Source organism: Eptatretus burgeri, chromosome 1, assembly GCF_056783735.1.
Source record: "Eptatretus burgeri isolate ZD-2024b chromosome 1, Ebu_testis_v1, whole genome shotgun sequence".
In the NCBI taxonomy this organism is placed as follows: Eukaryota; Metazoa; Chordata; class Myxini; order Myxiniformes; family Myxinidae; genus Eptatretus; species Eptatretus burgeri.
Genome location: NC_140961.1, coordinates 115,801,545 through 115,822,785, shown reverse-complemented (window position 1 = coordinate 115,822,785; position 21,241 = coordinate 115,801,545). Strand labels below are relative to the sequence as shown.

Genomic DNA, 21,241 nt, shown 5'->3' with positions numbered 1-21,241 from the left:
AATACACGCACACAACATAATTTAAAAAACACACACACATAACACAACTTAAAACACACACACACACACACACAACACAACTTAAGAATACACACACACACACAACATAATTTAAAAAACACCAACACACAACACAACTTTAAAAACACACAAACAACTTAAAAATACACATACAACACAACTTAAAAAACACACCCAACTTAAAAATACACACACACACAGCACAAATAAAAAATACACACACAACACAACTTAAAAATACACACACATAACACAACTTAAAAAACACACACACAACACAACTTAAGAATACACACACACAACATAATTTAAAAAACACACACACATAACACAACTTAAAAAAACACACACACAACACAATTTAAAAACACACACACACAACACAACTTAAAAATACACACACATAACACAACTTAAAAAAAAACATGCACACACAATACAACTTAAAAATACACACACATAACACAAATTAAAAATATACACACATAACACAACTTAAAAAACACTCAAACACAACACAACTTAAAAAACACAAACACTACACAACTTAAAAATACACACACATAACACAACTTAAAAAACACACACACACAACAAAACTTAAAAAAAGACAAGCACAAGACAACTTAAAAAACACGCAAACACAACACTACACAACTTAAAAACACGCACACACAACACAACTTAAAAAACACAAACACAACACAACTTAAAAAACACGCACACACAACACAACTTAAAAAACACGCACACACAACACAACTTAAAAACACACACACATCACAACTTAAAAAACACACAGACACACACAACTTAAAGCACACGCACAACTTAAAAAAACACACACACAACGCAACTTAAAAAAAACACACACACAACTTAAAAAACACACACACAACACAACTCAAAAACACACTCATGTAAATTAAAAACACACACACGTAACTTCAAAAAACACACAGAACACAACTTAAAAAACACACATACAACACAACTCAAAAACACACACACGCAACTTAAAAAACACACATACAACACAACTCAAAAACACACACACGCAACTTAAAAACACAAACAACTTTAAAAACACACACAACACAACTCAAAAAACAAATACGCAACTTAAAAACACACACACACACAACACAACTAAAAAAAAACACACGTAACTTAAAAACACACACAGGAAACTTCAAAAAAAGCAGACACACAACTTTAAAAATGCATACACACAACTTAAGAAATGCACACACAGCTTAAAAACACACGCACACAACTTTAAAAAATACACACACACAACTTAAAAACACACACATAACTTTAAAAACGCACACACAATGTAATAAGACACAAACACAACTTAAAATCACACACGGAACTTAAAAAACGCACACACAACTTAAAAACACACACACAATTTTAAAAAACACACACAACTCTAAAAACACACACAACTTTAAAAAACGCACACCCAACTTAAAAAATGCACACACAACTTTAAAAAACACACACACAACTTCATAACACACAAACACAACTTAAAAGCGCACACACAACTTACAAATGGCACACACGCAACTTAAAAACACATACACAACTTAATAACACACACACACACAACTTTAAAAAATGCACACACACAACTCTAAAAACGCACACACAACTTAAAAACACACAAACAACTTAAAAAACGCACATACAACTTAAAAACACACACACACAACTTTAAAAAACATACACAACTTAATAACACACACAACTTTAAAAAACGCACACCCAACTTAAAAAAACACACACACAACTTTAAAAAAACACACACACAACTCTAATAACACACAAACACAACTTAAAAATGCACACACAACTTAAAAAACGCACACACACAACTTAAAAACACATACACAACTTAATAAAATGCACACACACACAACTCTAAAAACGCACACACAACTTAAAAACACACAAACAACTTAAAAACGCACACACAACTTAAAAACACACACACACAACTTAAAAAACACACATATGCAACAACTTAAAAAACACACAACACAACTTAGAACACACACACACACACACACACACACAACTTAAACACAAATATACACAACTTAGAAATAAAACACACACACACAACTTAAAAAAAAAATACACATACTGCACAACTTTATAAAACACACACGCAAAACTTCAAAATAAAATACACAAACGCACAACAAAGAACACACACACACACACAACTTAAAAAATACACACACAACTTTAAAATTGCACACAACTTGGAACACACACACACAACTTAGAACACACACACACATGCACACACAACTTAGAACACACACAACTTAGAACACACACACACGCACACACAACTTAGAACACACACACACGCACACACAACTTAGAACACACACACGCACACACAACTTAGAACACATACACACACACGCACACACAACTTAGAACACACACACCTGCAATGGACACACAATTATACCATCCATCCTTCCATACTTTGGGACCATACTCTGTGCAGAGCGTTGGTGCTGACGAAGCAGTCTCCTTGGCTATTGGACACAATCCTGGATGGGTCACCATTACAACACAGGATACCGGCAAGCTGGCACTCATTTTGCTGACCTCAGAAGGATGACAGGCAGAGTCAACCCCACCTGGTATTAATTTAATAGATAAGCGGGATTTGAACTCAGAATCATATCTTAGGATCCCGTAAGCAATAACTTGTTTCAATTTTCAACACACACACACACACACACACACACACACACACACACACACACACACACACACACACACACACACACACACACACACACACACACACACACACACACACACACACACATATATATGTAAACAAGAAATGTTCCATACCAATTACATATGCTGTACCACCCAAAAAGTTTCCGTTTATTGAACTGTTGTATCTCGTTTGGATAACTTTTTGAACGGCCCTGTTATCACATGTACTGAGTCACGTGACACTCGCCGCCTGCACCTCGCGGTGAGGTGGCGGCGCCGAGGGTTAAGTTCGGGGTTAAGCGGGATGTGATGAGGAGCAACCATTGGACCGCGACTTGTGTGCGGGTCGTGCTCATGCACACCGCATACACCACACATGCCATGCACACCACACACACCACACACTCCACGCACACCATGCACGCCACACACTCCACGCACACCACGCACGCCACGCACGCCACACACACCACGCACGCCACGCACGCCACGCACACCACGCACACCACGCACACCACGCACACCACACACGCCACGCACGCCACGCACGCCACGCACGCCACGCACACCACGTACACCACGCACACCACACATGCCACACACGCCACGCACACCACACACTCCACCCACACCAAACACACCACACACGCCACACACGCCACGCACGCCACGCACACCACGCACACCACACACGCCACACACACCACGCACACCACACACGCCACACACGCCACACACACCACGCACGCCACGCACACCACACACACCACACACGCCACACACGCCACACACGCCATAAGTATCAAGATAAACGAACATTGCTTTCAGTACAATGAACTAAACACGAAGCATTACATTCCTTGTTTTGCATTTATACCTGGAACCCTCATTATGCTCAAACTCCGTTAATATCATCGATATAATCGATATTTTGTCATCTCATCGTATTGGAAACCGTGTTGAACATTCTACTTGTGTACATTCGTACATTCGTACAGGCAGTCGGCTGGCTACCTTTGAATTTGTTGTTCAGACTTCATTATTTACGAAGGAATTAATGAAATTATTTCCAGACTATCATTGAATGTGATGACAGTCTGAAAGGCGATTATATGTTACACACACACACACACACACACACACACACACACACACACACACACACACACACACACACACACACACACACACACACACACACACACACACACACACACACACACACACACACTTTTCATCTACGCGGATTTAGACATCTTCACGTTGTTTTGTTTTACCAACGTCCTCACATGAAGAGTTCTCATCAATACGTAATGTGCTGACGTCTCCGAAGCGTTTCATCAAAGTTAATTTTTTTAATTGTGACGTCATACGTACCGCATTGTGACGTGCTGGGAAGGTGGCGGAGTGTGGCGAACGTGACGTCGTGCGAGAAGCTCACGCTGACGATGCCTTCGGAGTAGAGAAGGTGTCAGGGGGTCGGCGCGGACGCCCACAGCCGCAGTTAAAACAAGCGCTCGATGTTCCGCTTGTTAGAAAACGCGCGTCTCCGTTCGAGCGCCTCAAGCCCCGAGTCGCGTGAGGTTAAGGAGGTTTTTTGCGGAAAAAAAAATGAGACCCAACGAATTTTATTATAACACCTTTCCACCGTCAATGTAGCAATGGGGGATCCGTGATCACAAGCCTGGTCGAGGAACGGAGACGAGATCAGGAGTAAATCGGTGAGGCTCGCATGAGAGCGGCGATTTTAACTGGCTGTCGTGTAATTATTTTATTTATATTTTCGGAAAATTTCTCAACATCGAAGCAATGGCCAAGTTTAAACGAAAGGAAATAATAATTTTTTTAAAATGTACAAAGAAACTGGAAGGGCACTCGGTAGAGCGCACACCTCCGCCACGTAATTCCTGATCCACGAGAACATATCGGGCCCAACATGCTATACAGGACTATGTCGTTTTTGGTCCTTTCTCTCAATGGTGAAGAATCTCTTAAAATTATATAATTCTCGTGTCCAAATCCAGATTCGGATCTTCATCAACATCGAATCAGTTAGTCCTTGTCACACACATGCCCAACCTCTCCACCAAGTTTCATCCGAATCCATCATCAACTTTTTTTTGAGATATCATGCAATAATATATTGGTTTGGCACCACCAATTGTGAAGAATCAGTTAAAAATAAAACAATCCTTGGATCCAGATCTAGATTTGGATCTGCAGCAAAATTGAGTCAGTTCTTCCTAGTGGCTCTCCAAACATGTCCACCAAGTTTCGTGTGAATCCGTCCACAACTTTTTGAGATATTGTGCTTTATATAGTTTTGTCCCAATCTCTCAATGGTGACGAATCACTTAAAAAATACTCAGATCCGGATCTGGATTTGGATCTTCAACAAAATTTAGCATTGTTATCCTTGGCCAGTCACCTACACACAAACACACAAACACACAATTCAAAACGATTGTTTGAAAACTGTGGCCAAAATCATGTGACAAACAAACAAACAAGCAGTCATAGACTGGTACTTACGAAATCGTCAACTTGACCTCTGACCTTCCCTAATAAAAGCTGTCTCTCGAGAAGGTAGTGACGCAAACCAGAAGTTTCTACGATGATTCTGTACCAATCCATCAAAAATCGAATGTTCGACCTCACTGTGACCTTGACCTTTGACCGATTTTGACCAAAATCTAATCAGCAATAGAAATCTTTAGATTTCGTAAGTAGCAAACAGACATAAATGTGACAGACCAACATACTTGGAAAAAAATGTTTGTGGCCAAGTAACAAACAAACAAACAGACACACAGACAAAAAGGGGTGAAAACATAAGCTCCTTCACCTTCGGTCGCGGAGGTAATTGAACATACGCCGGGCATTCAAAAATTTCTCTGAACAGGATGCAATCATCCGACAAAAGACAATTTTTATTTTTGAATATATAACCATATAGAAAGAAGGAATAAATTTTCCATCATTGATTAGCATCAATTTATATATCTATAAATATCGTAGTGTTGGCTCAATGGTTAAGGTGGCTGGCTTAAGATCTTAGGGTATTGAGTTTGAGCCACCATTTTCCCGTTAAATAACACCAGGTGGGGTTGACTCAGCCTGTCATCCTTCCGAGGTCGACAAAATGAGTACCAGTGAACTGGAAAACAGTGACCGCGGGCACAGCTGCTCTCCCAGCAACGATGCAACCAGCAGCCACAGGCTGCATATGAAATGATGATGTATAGATGTGCGAATTGTTTCTCTGTGCGTGTTTCTGCGTGAAGCCTTTTCTTTGATTTCTATACAAATGTCATACCCCTGGGTCAGTTGCCCTGAAAGTTGCTGCACCACATTACTTCAACCTCACAAGGAAAACTTTCAATTCTTCATCCAGTCGAAGTTAAAACAAGAAATAACGGGTTTTTGGCCGATCGGTGGGCAGAGGGGCAGAGCTTGGCTCACGTGTTGGCACCTCTGTGTTTTGTTGGATAAGGTGAATTCTATACATTGGAACAGGCTACAATCCTTCTTGGCAAAAGAAGAGAAGTTTTCTTGGCAGATATACATCTCCATCCAAGAAAACAATGAAAGCACACATTGAAGAAACAAACACATCCGACTGCTGGCCATCATGAAACTGAGAAATGTGAAAAAACACATTACGACAATAAAGGGAAACAAGAGACTGCTCAGCAACATGAAACCGAGGAGAAACCAACCTCAAACTCGGAAATTAGACCATTTGGCCCAACGTTACCATGGTGCACTCCTGGATTAATTTTTGTTTCAGTTTTAAACATCAATGATGTTTAAACTTCTTGATGGTTCACTAAAATTGTTGTTGACTCGATGGCCCATCTTTTGTGTGCATGTGTATGTATATATATATATATATATATATATATATATATATATATATATATATATATATATATATATATATATATATATATATATATGGACTGCGAATCAAACCCAGGTCCTCTGACAAACCATACCAGTGCTCTGCCATCTGAGCTATCTGAGTGACCTCTTGGTTGAGTAACACAATTCTTCCACATATGTGTCACTCTCTTTCCCCCACTGCTTCCAGGGTACTCTGCCAACCATTGGAGCAGCTCGGGCCTGTTCTCGAGAGGGTCTTCCACCTGTGGAGGGACACATCCATGTCCACGATTAAACACCACAGGGGGAATAGTAATATAACGTGAAAATGAACAGGATAGAACATGGATTGTTCTATCCTGTTCATTTTCGAATATATAAACATATATGCAGTACCAGCCAAAAGTTTGGAAAAACCTACTCATTCAAGGGTTTTTCTTTATTTTCACTATTTTCTACATTGTAGAATAATTGTGAAGACATCAACACTATGAAATAACACATATGGAATTATGTAGTAACTAAAAAAAGTGTTAAACAAATTAAAATATATTTTAGATTTTAGATTCTTCAAAGCAGCCACCCAGGCCTGAGGAAGGCGGCTGTGAAGTGGGTGAAATGTCGCGGGAGACCAGGTTTGCTCTTGCTTCTTTTGGTCAAATTTACCAAGTGGATCTGGTTTACTTTTGGCTGGAAGCACCTTCTTCCTCTTTAAAAATGTATCATGCCAACCGCCCAGATCTCACAACGTGTTTGTTTGTACAGTGCCAAAAGAAAGTCCACACCCCCTTTCAAAATTTTCACCTTTTGTTACCTTATCACCTGGAATTAAATTGCATTAACTCAGACTTTTTCCACCTTTATTTAAACATCGTAACCCACAACTTCCAAGTGAAAAATAAATTCTACAGATTTCATAAAATTAATTGAAGATACAAAACTAGAATATCTTGGATGGATAAGTGTCTACCCCCCTTATAATAGCAATTGTAAATTAGCTCAGATTTAACCAATCACATTCAAAATCACACATCAAGTTAATTGGCCCCCACCTGTGTTAAATTGTAGTGATTCTAACTATTTCAAAAATAAAATCAGCTCTGCCTGTAGGTTTCCTCTGCTGATTCATGCATTTCACAGCAAAGACTCAACCATGAGCACCAAGGAACTTTCAAGAGACATCTGGGAAAAACTTGTGGAAAAGCACAGATCAGGGGATGGGTTTAAAATATTTCAAAGGCCTTGAATATCCCTTGGAGCACAGTCAAGACAGACATTAAGAAGTGGAAGGCATATGGTGCCACCAAGACCCTGCCGAGATCAGGCCGTCCTTCCAAACAGAATGACCAAGCAAGGAGGAGACTGATCAGAGAGGCCAACAAGAGGCTAATGGCAACTTTGAAAGAGCTACTTACTTTTATGGTGAAGACTGGTCAGTGCGTGCGTGTGACAACAATGTTCCAAGCACTCCACAAGTCAGGCCTGTACGGTAGGGTGGCAAGAAGGAAGTCATTACTCAAAAAAGCCTACATTGTGTCCCATTTAAGGGATGCAAAAAACCACTCCAGAGATTATGAAACAATGTGGCAAAAGGTTTTGAGGTCTGACAAAACGAAGATGGAACTTTTTGGCCTAAATACAAAAAGTTACGTTTGTTGCAAAGCAAACCAAACACAGCACATCACCCAAAGAACACCATCCCTACTGTGAAGCATGGTCGTGGCAGCATCATGTTGTGGGGATGTTTCTTATCAGTCGAGGCTGGGGCACATGTCAGGATAGATTGGAAAATGGATGGGGCAAAATAGAGAAAAATTCGAGAGGAAACCCTGCTGCCCTCTGTAAGAAAGCTGAAATTGGGACGGAAGTTCACCTTTCAGCATGACAACGACCCGAAGCACACAGCCAAAGCTACACTGGAGTGGCTAAGGAACCAAAATATAAATGTCCTTGAGTGGCCCAGTCAGAGCCCCGACCTGAATCAAATTGAAAATCTGTAGCATGACTTGAAGATTGCTGTCCATCAACTCTGCTCACACAACTTGACTGAGCTTGAACAGCTTTGTACAGAAGAATGGGAAATTATTGCCCAATCAAGGTGTGCAACGTTGGTAGAGACCGATCGCAAGAGACTCACAGCTGTAATTGCTGTCAAAGGTGCTTCCACAAAGTATTAACTCAGGGGGGTGGACACTTATCCAACCATGATGTTCTAGTTTTGTATTTTTAATTAATTTTCTGAAATTTGTGGAATTTGTTTTTCACTTGGAAGTTGTGGGTTATGATGTGTAAATAAAGGTGGAAAAAGTCAGATTTAATGCAATTTAATTCCAGGCTATAAGGCAACAAAAGGTGAAAAATTTGAATGGGGGTGTACACTTTCTATAGGCACTGTATATATTCAATGCACAGTGTGCAAAAGTCATCGACACATTCAGGACTTTCAATATGTGGCTGTTTTGAGCATCAATCATTTATTCAAAGCTTCCGCCCATGTTTTCTTCTCTTATAATAATGTCGACTGTTCTTAATACAACTTAGTTTTGGTGGGAAGACATTCGCATTGATCAGAATCTTAAAACACTTGTAATCATAACTCAAAGTAAACAAGAAAAAGAGCAATCAGCGATTGCAGACCCTCACCAGGAATTCTTTTGTGTGGTGTGTTTTGTGGTTTTTGTGTGGTTTTTTGTGTACTGGTATGTTATGTAATTAATAAGAGATGTAATTAGAATTGTCACTTCATAAATGCTGTCAGTGGTGATGGGTTCAGCCATTTCAGCGAATAAGATTTTTGAAGGTTTTTAAAAAATATAAAACAATATGGCTGCCGAATCATGTGACCGATGACATCATCAAAAACATTTTGTGGACAATTTCATCCCGAGATGACCCTCAAATTTTTCATACTCATCGGATGTAGCGTTCTACCCATGCAATTATGACGTCATAGCGAGGGCACCTATGATGTCATAAAAATTCACACATTCCTCATGAGGAGTACTTGCTATTTGCCAATTTTCAAGTTTTTCTTTGGTGCGGTTTCAGAGATACAGAGGTCCAAATTTGTTCCACTTTTCGAACATGGTTGCCACACCATGTGACCTGTGATGCCAGAATTATCATTAAAACTTTCTCCGTGAGGAGTCGCACCACTGTTGAAAAATTTGACTCAATCTGACAACCGGTTGAGGAGAAAAACATAAAAGCTCTGTGCGGACAAACAAACAAACGAACGAACGGACCCAAATGCAATACCCTCTCCTTCGGCGAGGGTAACGATACCATGAGTAGCAATATTATCACATGTTGTCACTAATCCATCAAGTTTGCCAATCAAATCTAATTGATGACTCATTGTCATGTGTTCCTAGTCATTAAAATCCTCGATTTTATGGATGCACCAAACAACATATACATTTATAAATATTTATACATCAAAAAATGCATATCGTAAAAAGACACGAAATGCATACGAACGTACCTATAACCACAAATACAACGAATAAATCAATATTGTAACGTTTGGCATCATGAATTTGGTGTTGATGAGGTGGCCAAGGATCCCTGATGGCTCCGCCACCGTGAGCCAGCATCGCTGGCGATGAGAAAACCGAAATTAGCATTTCATTTCGTCCCGCTACGTGGCCGGCACAATTGGGCGCAGGGAGAAAGCGATGGTGTCTATGTCTATATTTGAAGAGCTTTTCCGCAAAACGCATCTCTTCGCTGTGGCCCGAATAAAGGGGAGCGCCTGGCATTAGCGTTGAAATGGAAAGGGAGCCAGGTTAGCCCGTACGTTTCCGCAGGCTAAGCCACGCTTTGCATGCAAATCGGTGGTGATGGTTTACAGGCACGCCCTCATGGCGCTGCGGGTAGTGCTCTTCGCTGCTCAGCTGCTCATCGTGATATCCCTCCGAGTCGAGCGGCAGGTGGATCGACTGCGCCAATGGGCCCTCGGGTCTGTTCCTGTTCATCGACTCTGCTACAACTATGAGCTGCAGGAAGTTTGTGAACTGCGATCCCTCTGTCTCTATTCTCCTAGTTGTGGACCTCGAAGCCCACTGATATAAATTATACACATCTGGGCCTAATGTTTGTTTAATACAGTGCTGGTTTCAGGAATATCATTTTTGGGCGACTTTAACAGAGCAGCCAGATGGGAAACTTTGACGCAATGCTGAGAAAACTGATTGTCGAACAAATATGGTAATTCATAAACAAAATAGGAATAAACAAAACAAGAGTATTCGTTTGCAGCCCCAGTAGAAAGGGTTGGTGGTGTCGTCCCGCTGGAAATTATATTCCAGCTTACCGTCACGTAAGCATGTTGGGATATTTGGCTTTCTGACATCAATTCATACTGAACAACTGAAAATGCATTCCTTGCCAAAGTATATTCATATCATTCATGTGATTAATAATAAATACCTTAACTTTCTTCAGGAGCAATATGTTCTGGGGCATTTGGAAGATGGCAATGTGTTGCACTGTTCTTGTCTGGTATTGTTAACTCTTCTTCCTGATTATTTTTGATTTTTTTTTTGTTAATTACTGATCTATTTCTATTTCATGAATGATATTTTGCTGGTTCGGTATCAGCCGTGAGCCTTGAACTATGTTTTCACAAAAATGTCTCTATTCGTTTCTACTTTACTGAGTCTATACCTGCTTCATTCCTCTCCCTGTTTTGTACACTGCAATCTGCAGGCCATCATTTTTTTTTAATGGAAGTCGCCCCCAAACAAGGCATAAAGCCACCTTCGGTAAGGGGCTAAGAAAGAATAAGAAGAGGAAAAACTGGTGAAACCTTCACATAGTCCCAAAACAAGGAAACCTCTTCACAGGACCACTGTCCAGGAGGAGGTAACTCGGCCAGGTGGAAAAAATTAATTTTCCTTCCTCCATTGGGTGTTTTTTTTAGGAGACACCATCTCCATACTGGACCGGGCGTAGTGGCGTGCGCCTGTAATCTGGCGACTCGGAGGCTTGGGTTGGAGGATCGCTTGAGGACAGGGGCTCTGCACTGGGCAGGGTGTAGAGCAGCCCAGAATCATGGTGAAACCCAAATCCTGATCCCTGTGTCGTAAGAGGCGACCAGGGTTGCGTCAGGAAGGGCATCCGGCGTAAAACCTGTGCCAAATCACTATGCGGATCATAACGGATGATCCGCTGTGGCGACCCCTAACGGGAGCAGCCGAAAGATGAACAACAACACAACCATCTCCGTACTGGATAGCCGTTGGCTCCCGAAGGGAGCTCATCTGCCTTTTATCAGGTGTTGTTTTTGGTCCTGGCTGGGTGTCACAGTCACTCTCCCCATTAGCAAAGCCAGTGAGGGGTGTCAGTTTAGTCGCCGACAACTCGACCATGCGGCAGGTAGCACTGGGTTACATGTTACCAGTGGCAGTCCCAAAAGACTGACCCGACAAAGAAAAATCATGGGGATCTGTCCATATGCTGCTGACGATGAATATCAAAATGAGAATAATGACAAAAAGAAAGAGGAGGAATGCTAGGAGAACAAAAGGAAGGTTGTAGAGTTGTGGAATTGAGGTCAGAAAAGAGAAAGAAAGATTGTCAAGAAAGGAGCGGAAATGGAAAGATCAAAAAAGGGAAGATAGGGTAGGAGGTGGATCCATTACATCACTGCGGGCAATTCCATGATGTGAACAATATTTCTGCACCTCTACAAAGGACAGGCTATGACAAAATCCCTGTGCCGATCTGCAGAAAAATAACCAACTGATAATCGATCTGCAACACGTGTTTAGGTGGAAGAAAGTCCCATATTCTCTTTTCGTCCCTCCATAATGAGCATTTGGGAAATCTCAATACATTTCTATGGCTAACCACTGGAAAAGTTATGATCTCTGGAGCTTTGGGTCCTCAATATAAACTGCAACCTGTTTTGGGCAAATCATATCTCCAAGATTTCCTTTAAAGCTGTCTGCCACTTCAGAATTCTCTCCAGGGCCAAGACCTTCCTCTGCTGTCCTCAGCTTATAAGTGTGTACAGTCTTCATCCAAAATGTCTTGGAGTATGCCTCCCCGCGTGGACTGGTACAAAAGCTGCATCTTACAACTGCTTCCGATGTTGAAACCCGAGAATCTAAAGCCCACTATGTCAAGGGAATGGGCTGCCAGGATGGCCGAGAGGTACGCACACAAGCCCCTAAGCTGTCTAACCTGGGCTTGATTCTCAACTCAGCTATAAACTGTCATCCTGGTGTTTCACAGGCAGTTGATTCATCAATGTGTGTGCCTTCCCTCAGATGGATGTTAAACTGGGCGTCTTGTCTGATCTGGCATTTGTTGCTGGGCGCTAAAGGTCCTTCATGAAGAGTAGGCAAGCTATCGCTGTCACAATGGCCCAAAAAATTCCAAAATTCTTTCCCTAACCTCACCTTCCCCCTGTCCCAAGGGAACAAAGTGTAAAAGGGTCACCTCCCAAAGGGGTCGCTATGCCCCTGAGTTGAGCATGAGAAAAAGTAGTAGTAGTAGTAGTAGTAGTAGTAATAGTAATCATCATTGGAATATTGTGGCAAGAAGGTCTGCTTATTGTTCACCATCGGCAGGTTGGTGGCCTTGCAGTTTTTTTTACTCACTTTATTCTGGTCCTGCTCCTCTTGCTCTTTCACTTCTCCACTTAGCCTCCGCTCCTCCAGGTTGCATGCATTGTTGCAGACTGGTGTATATATATGTATATATATATATATATATATATATATATATATATATATATATATATATATATATATATATATATATATATATATATATATATATATATGGGACGGTTTGTGCAAGGGTACATGGACACATATTGTGAAACTGCAAACACCAACTTGCGACATTGGTTATCCTCGCACGGAGGGCAGGATCTCCCAGGAATCCTTTTTTGTTCTTGCCCCATAGATTAGCCATCGCAGCAATGATTGGTATTCCCTTCAGCCAAGCGACGAGTCTTATATGCTCATAACATAAATTTTAGAGATTGCCCTAATGTGACCATTGAAGTTTGCTTTTGTCAGGCAGAGCATATAACTTCATGAGACATCTGCTAGGAGCTGTAAGATCACCTTGAAATAATGTAGAGATTGCAAAATGGTGAAAACCACAGGAATACAACCAATGTCAGATCTTATCTGAGAACAAAGGCTCAGACATCTGACGTTTCAACGTCTGAGTGGCCTTCATCTGGGATCTCTGCAGTCGAAACATCAGACTTCTGAGCCTTTGTTCTCGGGTAAGATCTCTCGTTGGTCGTGCCCCTGTAGTTTTCACCTTTCTGTGATCCCTGCATTGTTTTACTCTCATGGAGTCCAACTACACTCAACTCTTCTCTCATTTGTAAGGCATGAATAGTTGTCTGCATAAATAAATTGTGAGAGCCGTGCTTTCATGTTTAAGTGCTCAGCTGCCATACTCCTAAATTCCATTTGTTAAGAAGTTCAATGCTGGAGTTAACGCTACATAAAGAAAACCCATTATTTTCAGCAACAAAAAAAGAAAAATTTGAAGACCAACTGGGCTAAATAAAAATGCAACCTTATACCACACGGCCTGCAGCTGTGTAGAGGACACAATACTGATTAGGTCATGTTTCATTGATTCCACAATATTAATGACTCTCCTTATTAGAATTTGTTGATTTTTTTATTTTATTTGTGTGCAACAAGATTCATAATCTATAACAACCGTTTTGAATGTTGTGTGACAGTTATTTATTACCACTCTTCCCAAAAGGATGGCATTCTTTTTGCATACACATGCCTGGGGCTCAGGTAAGAAGTGGGGGCTCACGTAAAATCTCATCTGCCTTTCGAAGCTCACTATTATTGAAGGCTCATAATAAGACCATCACATCGCTTATAAAAAGGAATGGTCTTAATGAGGCAAAGCAGTCAACCCTATATTCTCGATCCCTATCGGAATTTGCATTTTGCCCATGTTACTGGCCCAAACACCTATTATTTTGGAAAGGTACTTTGACATGTTAATGGAGAAATTATTTTGGGAGGAATTTGAAGGCATGAACACAGAAATTGTTGACAAAATGCCCCCCAGACAAAAAAAAATTAATTGAATCATATATTCCATGAGTCCAATGATATGATGACACATTAACCAAGGTCAACACTTCTAACCTCCATGGACATTGATAAAGAGATAATCAAAGTATCATCATTATCATAATCACCTTGTGCCATGTTCCATTAGTCCAGGTTGCCAGCTCTTTGAGCGTCTAAGGTCGGCGCGACTTTTCACGAACTGGCTTGCCAGGACCGACGTTTGTGCGAAGGTCAGAGCAACCATTTTGAAATCGGCCAGGGTTCACAATGGCCTACTTTTTCGAAAGGCACCATTACTTCTTTAATTTGCAGCAGCACGTGCAAGCAGACAGGACCTCCAGCTTAATGTCCCTCAGACGGAGGGTACGTCCCATCGATACGATGGCCTGTGAAGCAATGATACGGCAGTTGACAGTCGGACAGGGAATCGAACCCGGATGAGACGGCTCAAAGGAGAGCATGTAATGTTGAGCTGCCCCATCATTCCAAAGAAAGCATCACTATTCTGTGGGATGATTGTTTTCACTTATTTTGAACGTATCTTGCTCGTGTGACAAGTTGGTGATGTTCACCTGCTTTCGTTCGTGCCATTAAAGGCTGGTGGCAGAAATGAATTCACAGGAGATGCAAATGTAATTCCATGCTAAGATGACTATGGGGTGTTTAATGTTCAGCTGTCGAGGAAATTAAAGTAACAGTTGTAATTGTTTATATGCATCAATAAAAGTATATGTTTGATTGCCCGGTGGAATCTCAGGATGCCTGAGTGAGAGGATAAAGAAATGAGAATGTTTTAAGCCACTAAAAGGCAAAATCAAAATAGGTCAGATGTAGTATCTGCCTTTATTGTTTTAATGTATCTGAGAAAATATGAAACAATAAGTTTGACAACACATTTGCACAATGCATGCACAATGCAAGGCTGTGCTGCTGATGCAATACCCCGCTGTACTTAAGAGCAGGAGTTTGGAATTTGGCCTGCGTCATGGTGGTAACTCACCTACCCAACCTAGACTTAGACCCCCTTTTTTTTTTAAAGGTAAAATAATAAGTGCAGCCTTTCAATAAGTTTTAATCAAACTGTTGTTTATTGTTTGGTGATTAATCAGTACCCATATAACGCGTTTCCTGCTTTGCCATACGTGCTGAAAATCAGGGTGGTGACATTTGAGATATAACGAAGATGTTAGAAGAGCGAATAATTCTGAAATTCCTGTTGAAAACAAAACATCAAGCTTATTGAAAAATTACAAACGATTGGCTGTACATTGTGGCGATGATTGCTTATCGAAGATATCAGTATGAAAGAGCCCCAAGAGGGCAATATGTTTCCCACGGATAACACTTTGACAAAGGATGTCCTTCACTGGGTATGCAAACATCCAAAATAATTCCAAGCTAAAGGCAAACACAAACTTTCACTCAAATGTGGGATAAATGTGTGTTCAAAGCTGGAGGAAACCTTCATAAGTAATCTAAGCATTCTTTTTTGCAATGCACCCCACTTACCACCCATGTTAACTCTTATTTCTTTTTTTGTCCCGTTTGTGGAATTGCCTTCCGGAGACGGTTCAATCGCACTCTTCCCTCCAGGGCTTCAAGCAAGCGGTACACCACTATTTCATGTCACCCCTCCCCATCCCTGCACATGATGTTTTCTTGCCCCATTAACCCGACGTAACCATACACTTTTACTTCCAGGTGAATGTGATTTCTTCCTCTGTCCCTGTTTGTTCATTCGCTTGATTGATTTGTCCACTGTGGCCCACCTTCCCCCACTCTTATGACGTTGCATTTTTATCCTCTGTCACGGTGCTCTTCCTACATCCTGTAGGAAAAATAAATAATGTTTTGCATTTCTGAGCACAATAGATATTTCCTACGAGCTGAAATTTTGTCTGAATCCTGATATTCCGCAAGGCTGAGAGCTTGAGCGGCAAATTTTATTGGTCGAGATGGTGTAAAATGGTTTAATATTGTCCAAGTACTGCAGAACTGGAGGTTTTTGGAAGTGCCAACAAGGCGACTTGTGTTCTACCATGTTTGAGTATACATTGTTTTTAAAGGCTGTAAAAAAAATAGAAAAAATTTGCAATTTTACCGCCATTGATGCACTTGTGTTCCACGTCACCTTATTTCACATGTTGAATTGGTTATTCGTTGCTGTTGTTTGTGTCCTGCATGACGTGCACAAAAACAGTAAGTTTCCTTTTTGGAATGATTTTCAATTTCGTTTAACTGCCAGACAGGCAGGCAGCCAAATTTTTTTATACCTCACAACTTGCTGGACATTTGCGATCAGGACGAGACAGTAATTTTTCCTTGATTACAGACTGGCGTCTGTAGACAGACAGACAGACAGATAGACAGAGTGAACCAATTGCTTAACCATGCTTTTCACTTTGCATGCAGAGTATGATAAAAAAAATAATTTTAAAAACTCATATTTTAGCTTCGGTAAGAGTATGTCAAATTTGAAGATCTCTCACATATTGAAGATTGAATTGTGGAACTCGGCTCTCGGAAAGCGAGCACACTTTGATTTCTTCAACAACACAATCGCGGCATAATTAAGATTCTACCGTCGATGAACAATAAAGTGCATCATTGGACACACGAGACCTTCCAGTTCAAGATGTTTCCCAGCTTTGCTTTGCGAGGAGCAACGATGCCCCGATGCAAAGCAAAAGCTAACAAGCAGACGGCAGCACGCAAGTTTCTCAAGTAAAACAATGAAAATCATATCAGGTGTGTAAATCAAGAAGCACCACTTGTTCACATGCCATCCACACTCATTCACCAACAATCAGGAATTTTTGTTTTGATTCAATCGATGGAAAGATTTTTTTTTTTTGTCCATCGCCACCTGAGACAAATGTGGAGACCTGGGCCGTGCTCAAAAATTGAACAAATCACATGGTGGTCCTTGTTTCGAATTTAAATGTTTCATCGCTTATTTCAGATTCCTTGTCATCACAGCCAGTATGGTTCTATCTATCTATACATGGGGATCGTCCTTGAGTGCGACATCTTTAAAGGTGCATGTCTCTGATAATTGGGGGTGCAATTTCTCACGTAACGTCAGGACAATTTTAATGGAATGTCCACTGTGGCCCGACTTCTTCTTTATTGCTGTTCCTGATTACCTAATTCACAATTACACTCTTCTGTCATTGTTATATTATTTTTACAGCATGCATTAGATTTACTGGATCAATTACATTATTAAAACGACTACTACAATGACGACTACTATTAATACTGCTTTTTGAACTGCCCCAATTATTCCCGCCTTTTTGTGGGGTTGGCCAGGGAACATTTTTGGCCAAGGCCATTCGTGAACCTGGTGGCCAAGCCTGACGTGAGGCTGAAGGTGCCAGGAATTTTGTCCAGGGTGCCGGCGACAACTCATCTACATTTCACGAAAGACCCCGTGTGATATTTAAATTCCACCAACAACTACTGGTGGCAGACAGATCCTCCGGCTTTACACCCTTCCGATGGATGGTGCACCATTCAGTGATAGAATGCCCTGCATGTGAAACACCACGATAGTAGTTTATAGCTCGGGGGAGATTAGAACCCAGTGCCTCTAGTCTATCTTGCCAACCACCAATGGATTGGATCTTTAAAAGCGTTCCTTAATTTGTGTGTTTGTACACATGCCTCAAGGAGGATGCTTGAGCTTTACTTCAGAGGACGAGGGATGTTCAAATGAAATAATATTGATCAGTATCTATAGGTAAAGCCTTAAAAAAGTTGTGATGATTACATTTCTAGAGTTGAGGAGTAATTCCTTGCATGACAGTCATTTCAGGAAACTATTATATATTTTATACTTTGCCTGTCTTTGCCTGACATCTGTTGTATAGTTTGTATTTGTCTGAATTTGTCTCGTAAATATTTTTTATGTGCTGCTAAGGGTAATTTGTATTTCCTGACATTTTAAGTGCAACTAAAGCAATCCAACAGCCATTAAGACCCCTGTGGTTAATAAAGTCCACCCAAGACAAAATAGTTTCGAATCAGAATGGTATTTATTTGGCAAAACTGAAACAAAGCACAGAGAACCGCACAAACATCTGCTCCCAGTATTCAAAAGTACAGAACATATAAAACACCCACATTATCATAATCACTGTGTCTGTGCCTTAATTCCCATGCGATTAAGTGATATGGCTCACATCTAGCATTTTCAGTCTGGACATATAGAATCATCAGCTGCAAGTCAAATCCTTTCAAAATCATATGGACACATGTTGAGCTGCCAGTCTTGCTCTCCAATTAGAGTTCATCGAACACCTTACCCCTGTGTAGTCTTGAGAAAAAGGACATGGGAAGGGTCTTTTCAACTCTTGCTTGGTGTTTTGCACTAAACAAACAATGCTAAGCGCCGCCATATTTGTCTGAATGTGCTAAATCTCACAGTTACTCTGCCCTCAGGGCGTGAGATGGTGTAAATATTTTTCCAAGAATCACTAAGTGGAAGGTTTTTAAAATCGCCAAGAAGGCGATTTGTGTTCTACAGTGTTCAAATATATAATTCAATTTAAATAAAAGAAAGATTTTAAAGGCTGTAGGAGAAAAACAAAACTTTTTCTTGGCAGTTTACCACCAGTGATACACAGCATCTTTTACACCACCTTATTTAACACAAATTAGTTATTCGTGCATGTCGTTTATGTCCTTTATGACGTCCCTAAAAAACAGTAAATTTCCTGTTTGGAATGATTTTCAATTTGATGGCTTTTGGGGTCCAACCTTTTGACAGTTATTTTTTAATCATTATTGATGACTATTAAGCTCGCTTCCATCAAAAAAAAAAATTGCTGTCCAACATTCTTCGGTAGTGGTTCATGAAAAACGCCTTCAAATGTTTATCTATCAAAGATACGAGGTACATGTGGAGGGAAGAACATAATACAGAATACTGGGGGTTGCCTGTCAATGTCTTCATTGTTAGGCCCATGATCCACTCCATCCAAAGTTCATTGAGATGGTGCAGAAGTAATGCACTTGCATTTGAGCTGCCAGGTCTGGGTTCAATTCCTGACATGATCATAGACTGTCAGAATGGTGCTTTGCCAGCCTGACAATGCATCACAAATAGTGCCACCTCTCAGATGGTCGCTTGGCTGGGTGTCTCATCTGCAAATATTAGTTGGTGTATGAAAAAGATCCCATGGTGTCTTTTGGCAAAGAGTCGGCAGGTTAACCTTCTTGCCCTAATGTGCAGAAGTACTGCATCAGTACTCCAGTCATGCTTCATAAATGATGCATCCAGCCGAAGCAGAATATATAATTGAATCCTGACCCGATGTGCATTTGTTAATGATGACTAAACCCAAACATTAATGGCAAGGAAAGCTGAAAGATATATATATATATATATATATATATATATATATATATATATATATATATATATATATATATATATATATATATATATATATATATATATATATATATATATATATATATATGGAATCCAAATATATTAATTTTTTTCCTTGCGTTCCTTTAGGGTTCATTTTTCACAAGGGTCTCTAATACCTCTTTCACTCCCTTTTTGTATACAAAGTGAAGGCTCATGTAAGAGTAAGAAACACATTCACCAGCTAATGCTTCAACATCCACCAGATAATGTTTGCACACATGGATGAGCAACAAGTGGGTGAATGTGTAGATGCTCGTTAATATTCTTGAGAATATATCAGTTAAAGGAGTACTAAAGATATTTCCTATTTGTAGGACCAAATGGAAGCGACAGACAGCTGTGGGGCTGGAACTACTGGCGGAAGCAGGCAGCTATTCAAGTCTGCAACGCATTTTCCCGTCACCATACTTCTATCCTCCTGCTGCGGGTCTTATGGCAGGACTAGACCCCACTACTGCCTCAGCCATGTGCATGTACCGTGGGGGTCCTCATGGTGGACCGGGCTCACATCCTCATGGACCTCCTGTACACCCACCGCTGCTCCAGAGGCCGCTGGTACCACGAGTTTTGCTGCACGGTTTGGGTGCAGGTGCAGGTGTTTTGAGCGGACCTGGACAGCCGAGGTGAGACAAATAGACGAAAATGTGGATGAAGACGACGGTTGAGATGCAACAAATATCAGAACAAATGAGAGGGAACTTACAGCAGAAAAAAAATGTGTAAGACCACAATTGCTCGTGCATTTTAAAAAAGAAGAAAATTTGACTTGTGCAGGTAACTTTATATATATATATATATATATATATATATATATATATATATATATATATATATATATATATATATATATATATATATATATATATATATATGCACAGTCGCTTGCAGGAGTTCTATCCACATGAGCAGATTCATCAGGACTTTGGGTGGAAGAATTTTCAGTCTGGACCACAAACCATAGCTTTCAGGTTCCAGGCTTCTTTATAAAGCACTGTACTATCACCACAGAACCATTATGCAGATGTATAGGTGAACATTTTATTGCTATGAAGGCAGC

At 40.5% G+C, this 21,241-nt stretch overlaps 1 protein-coding gene across 1 annotated transcript in view; it reads left to right on the top strand.

Moving 5' to 3' along the window:
- Positions 1–20,953, top strand: part of BARHL1 (BarH like homeobox 1) — a 53,690-nt gene extending 32,737 nt beyond the window's left edge. The window contains exon 3 of the mRNA XM_085895902.1: positions 20,499–20,953. Coding sequence (XP_085752028.1) covers positions 20,499–20,811 — 313 coding nt within the window. The 3' untranslated portion in view covers positions 20,812–20,953. The remainder of the gene's footprint in view (positions 1–20,498) is intronic.
- Positions 20,954–21,241: the final 288 nt, after the last annotated feature.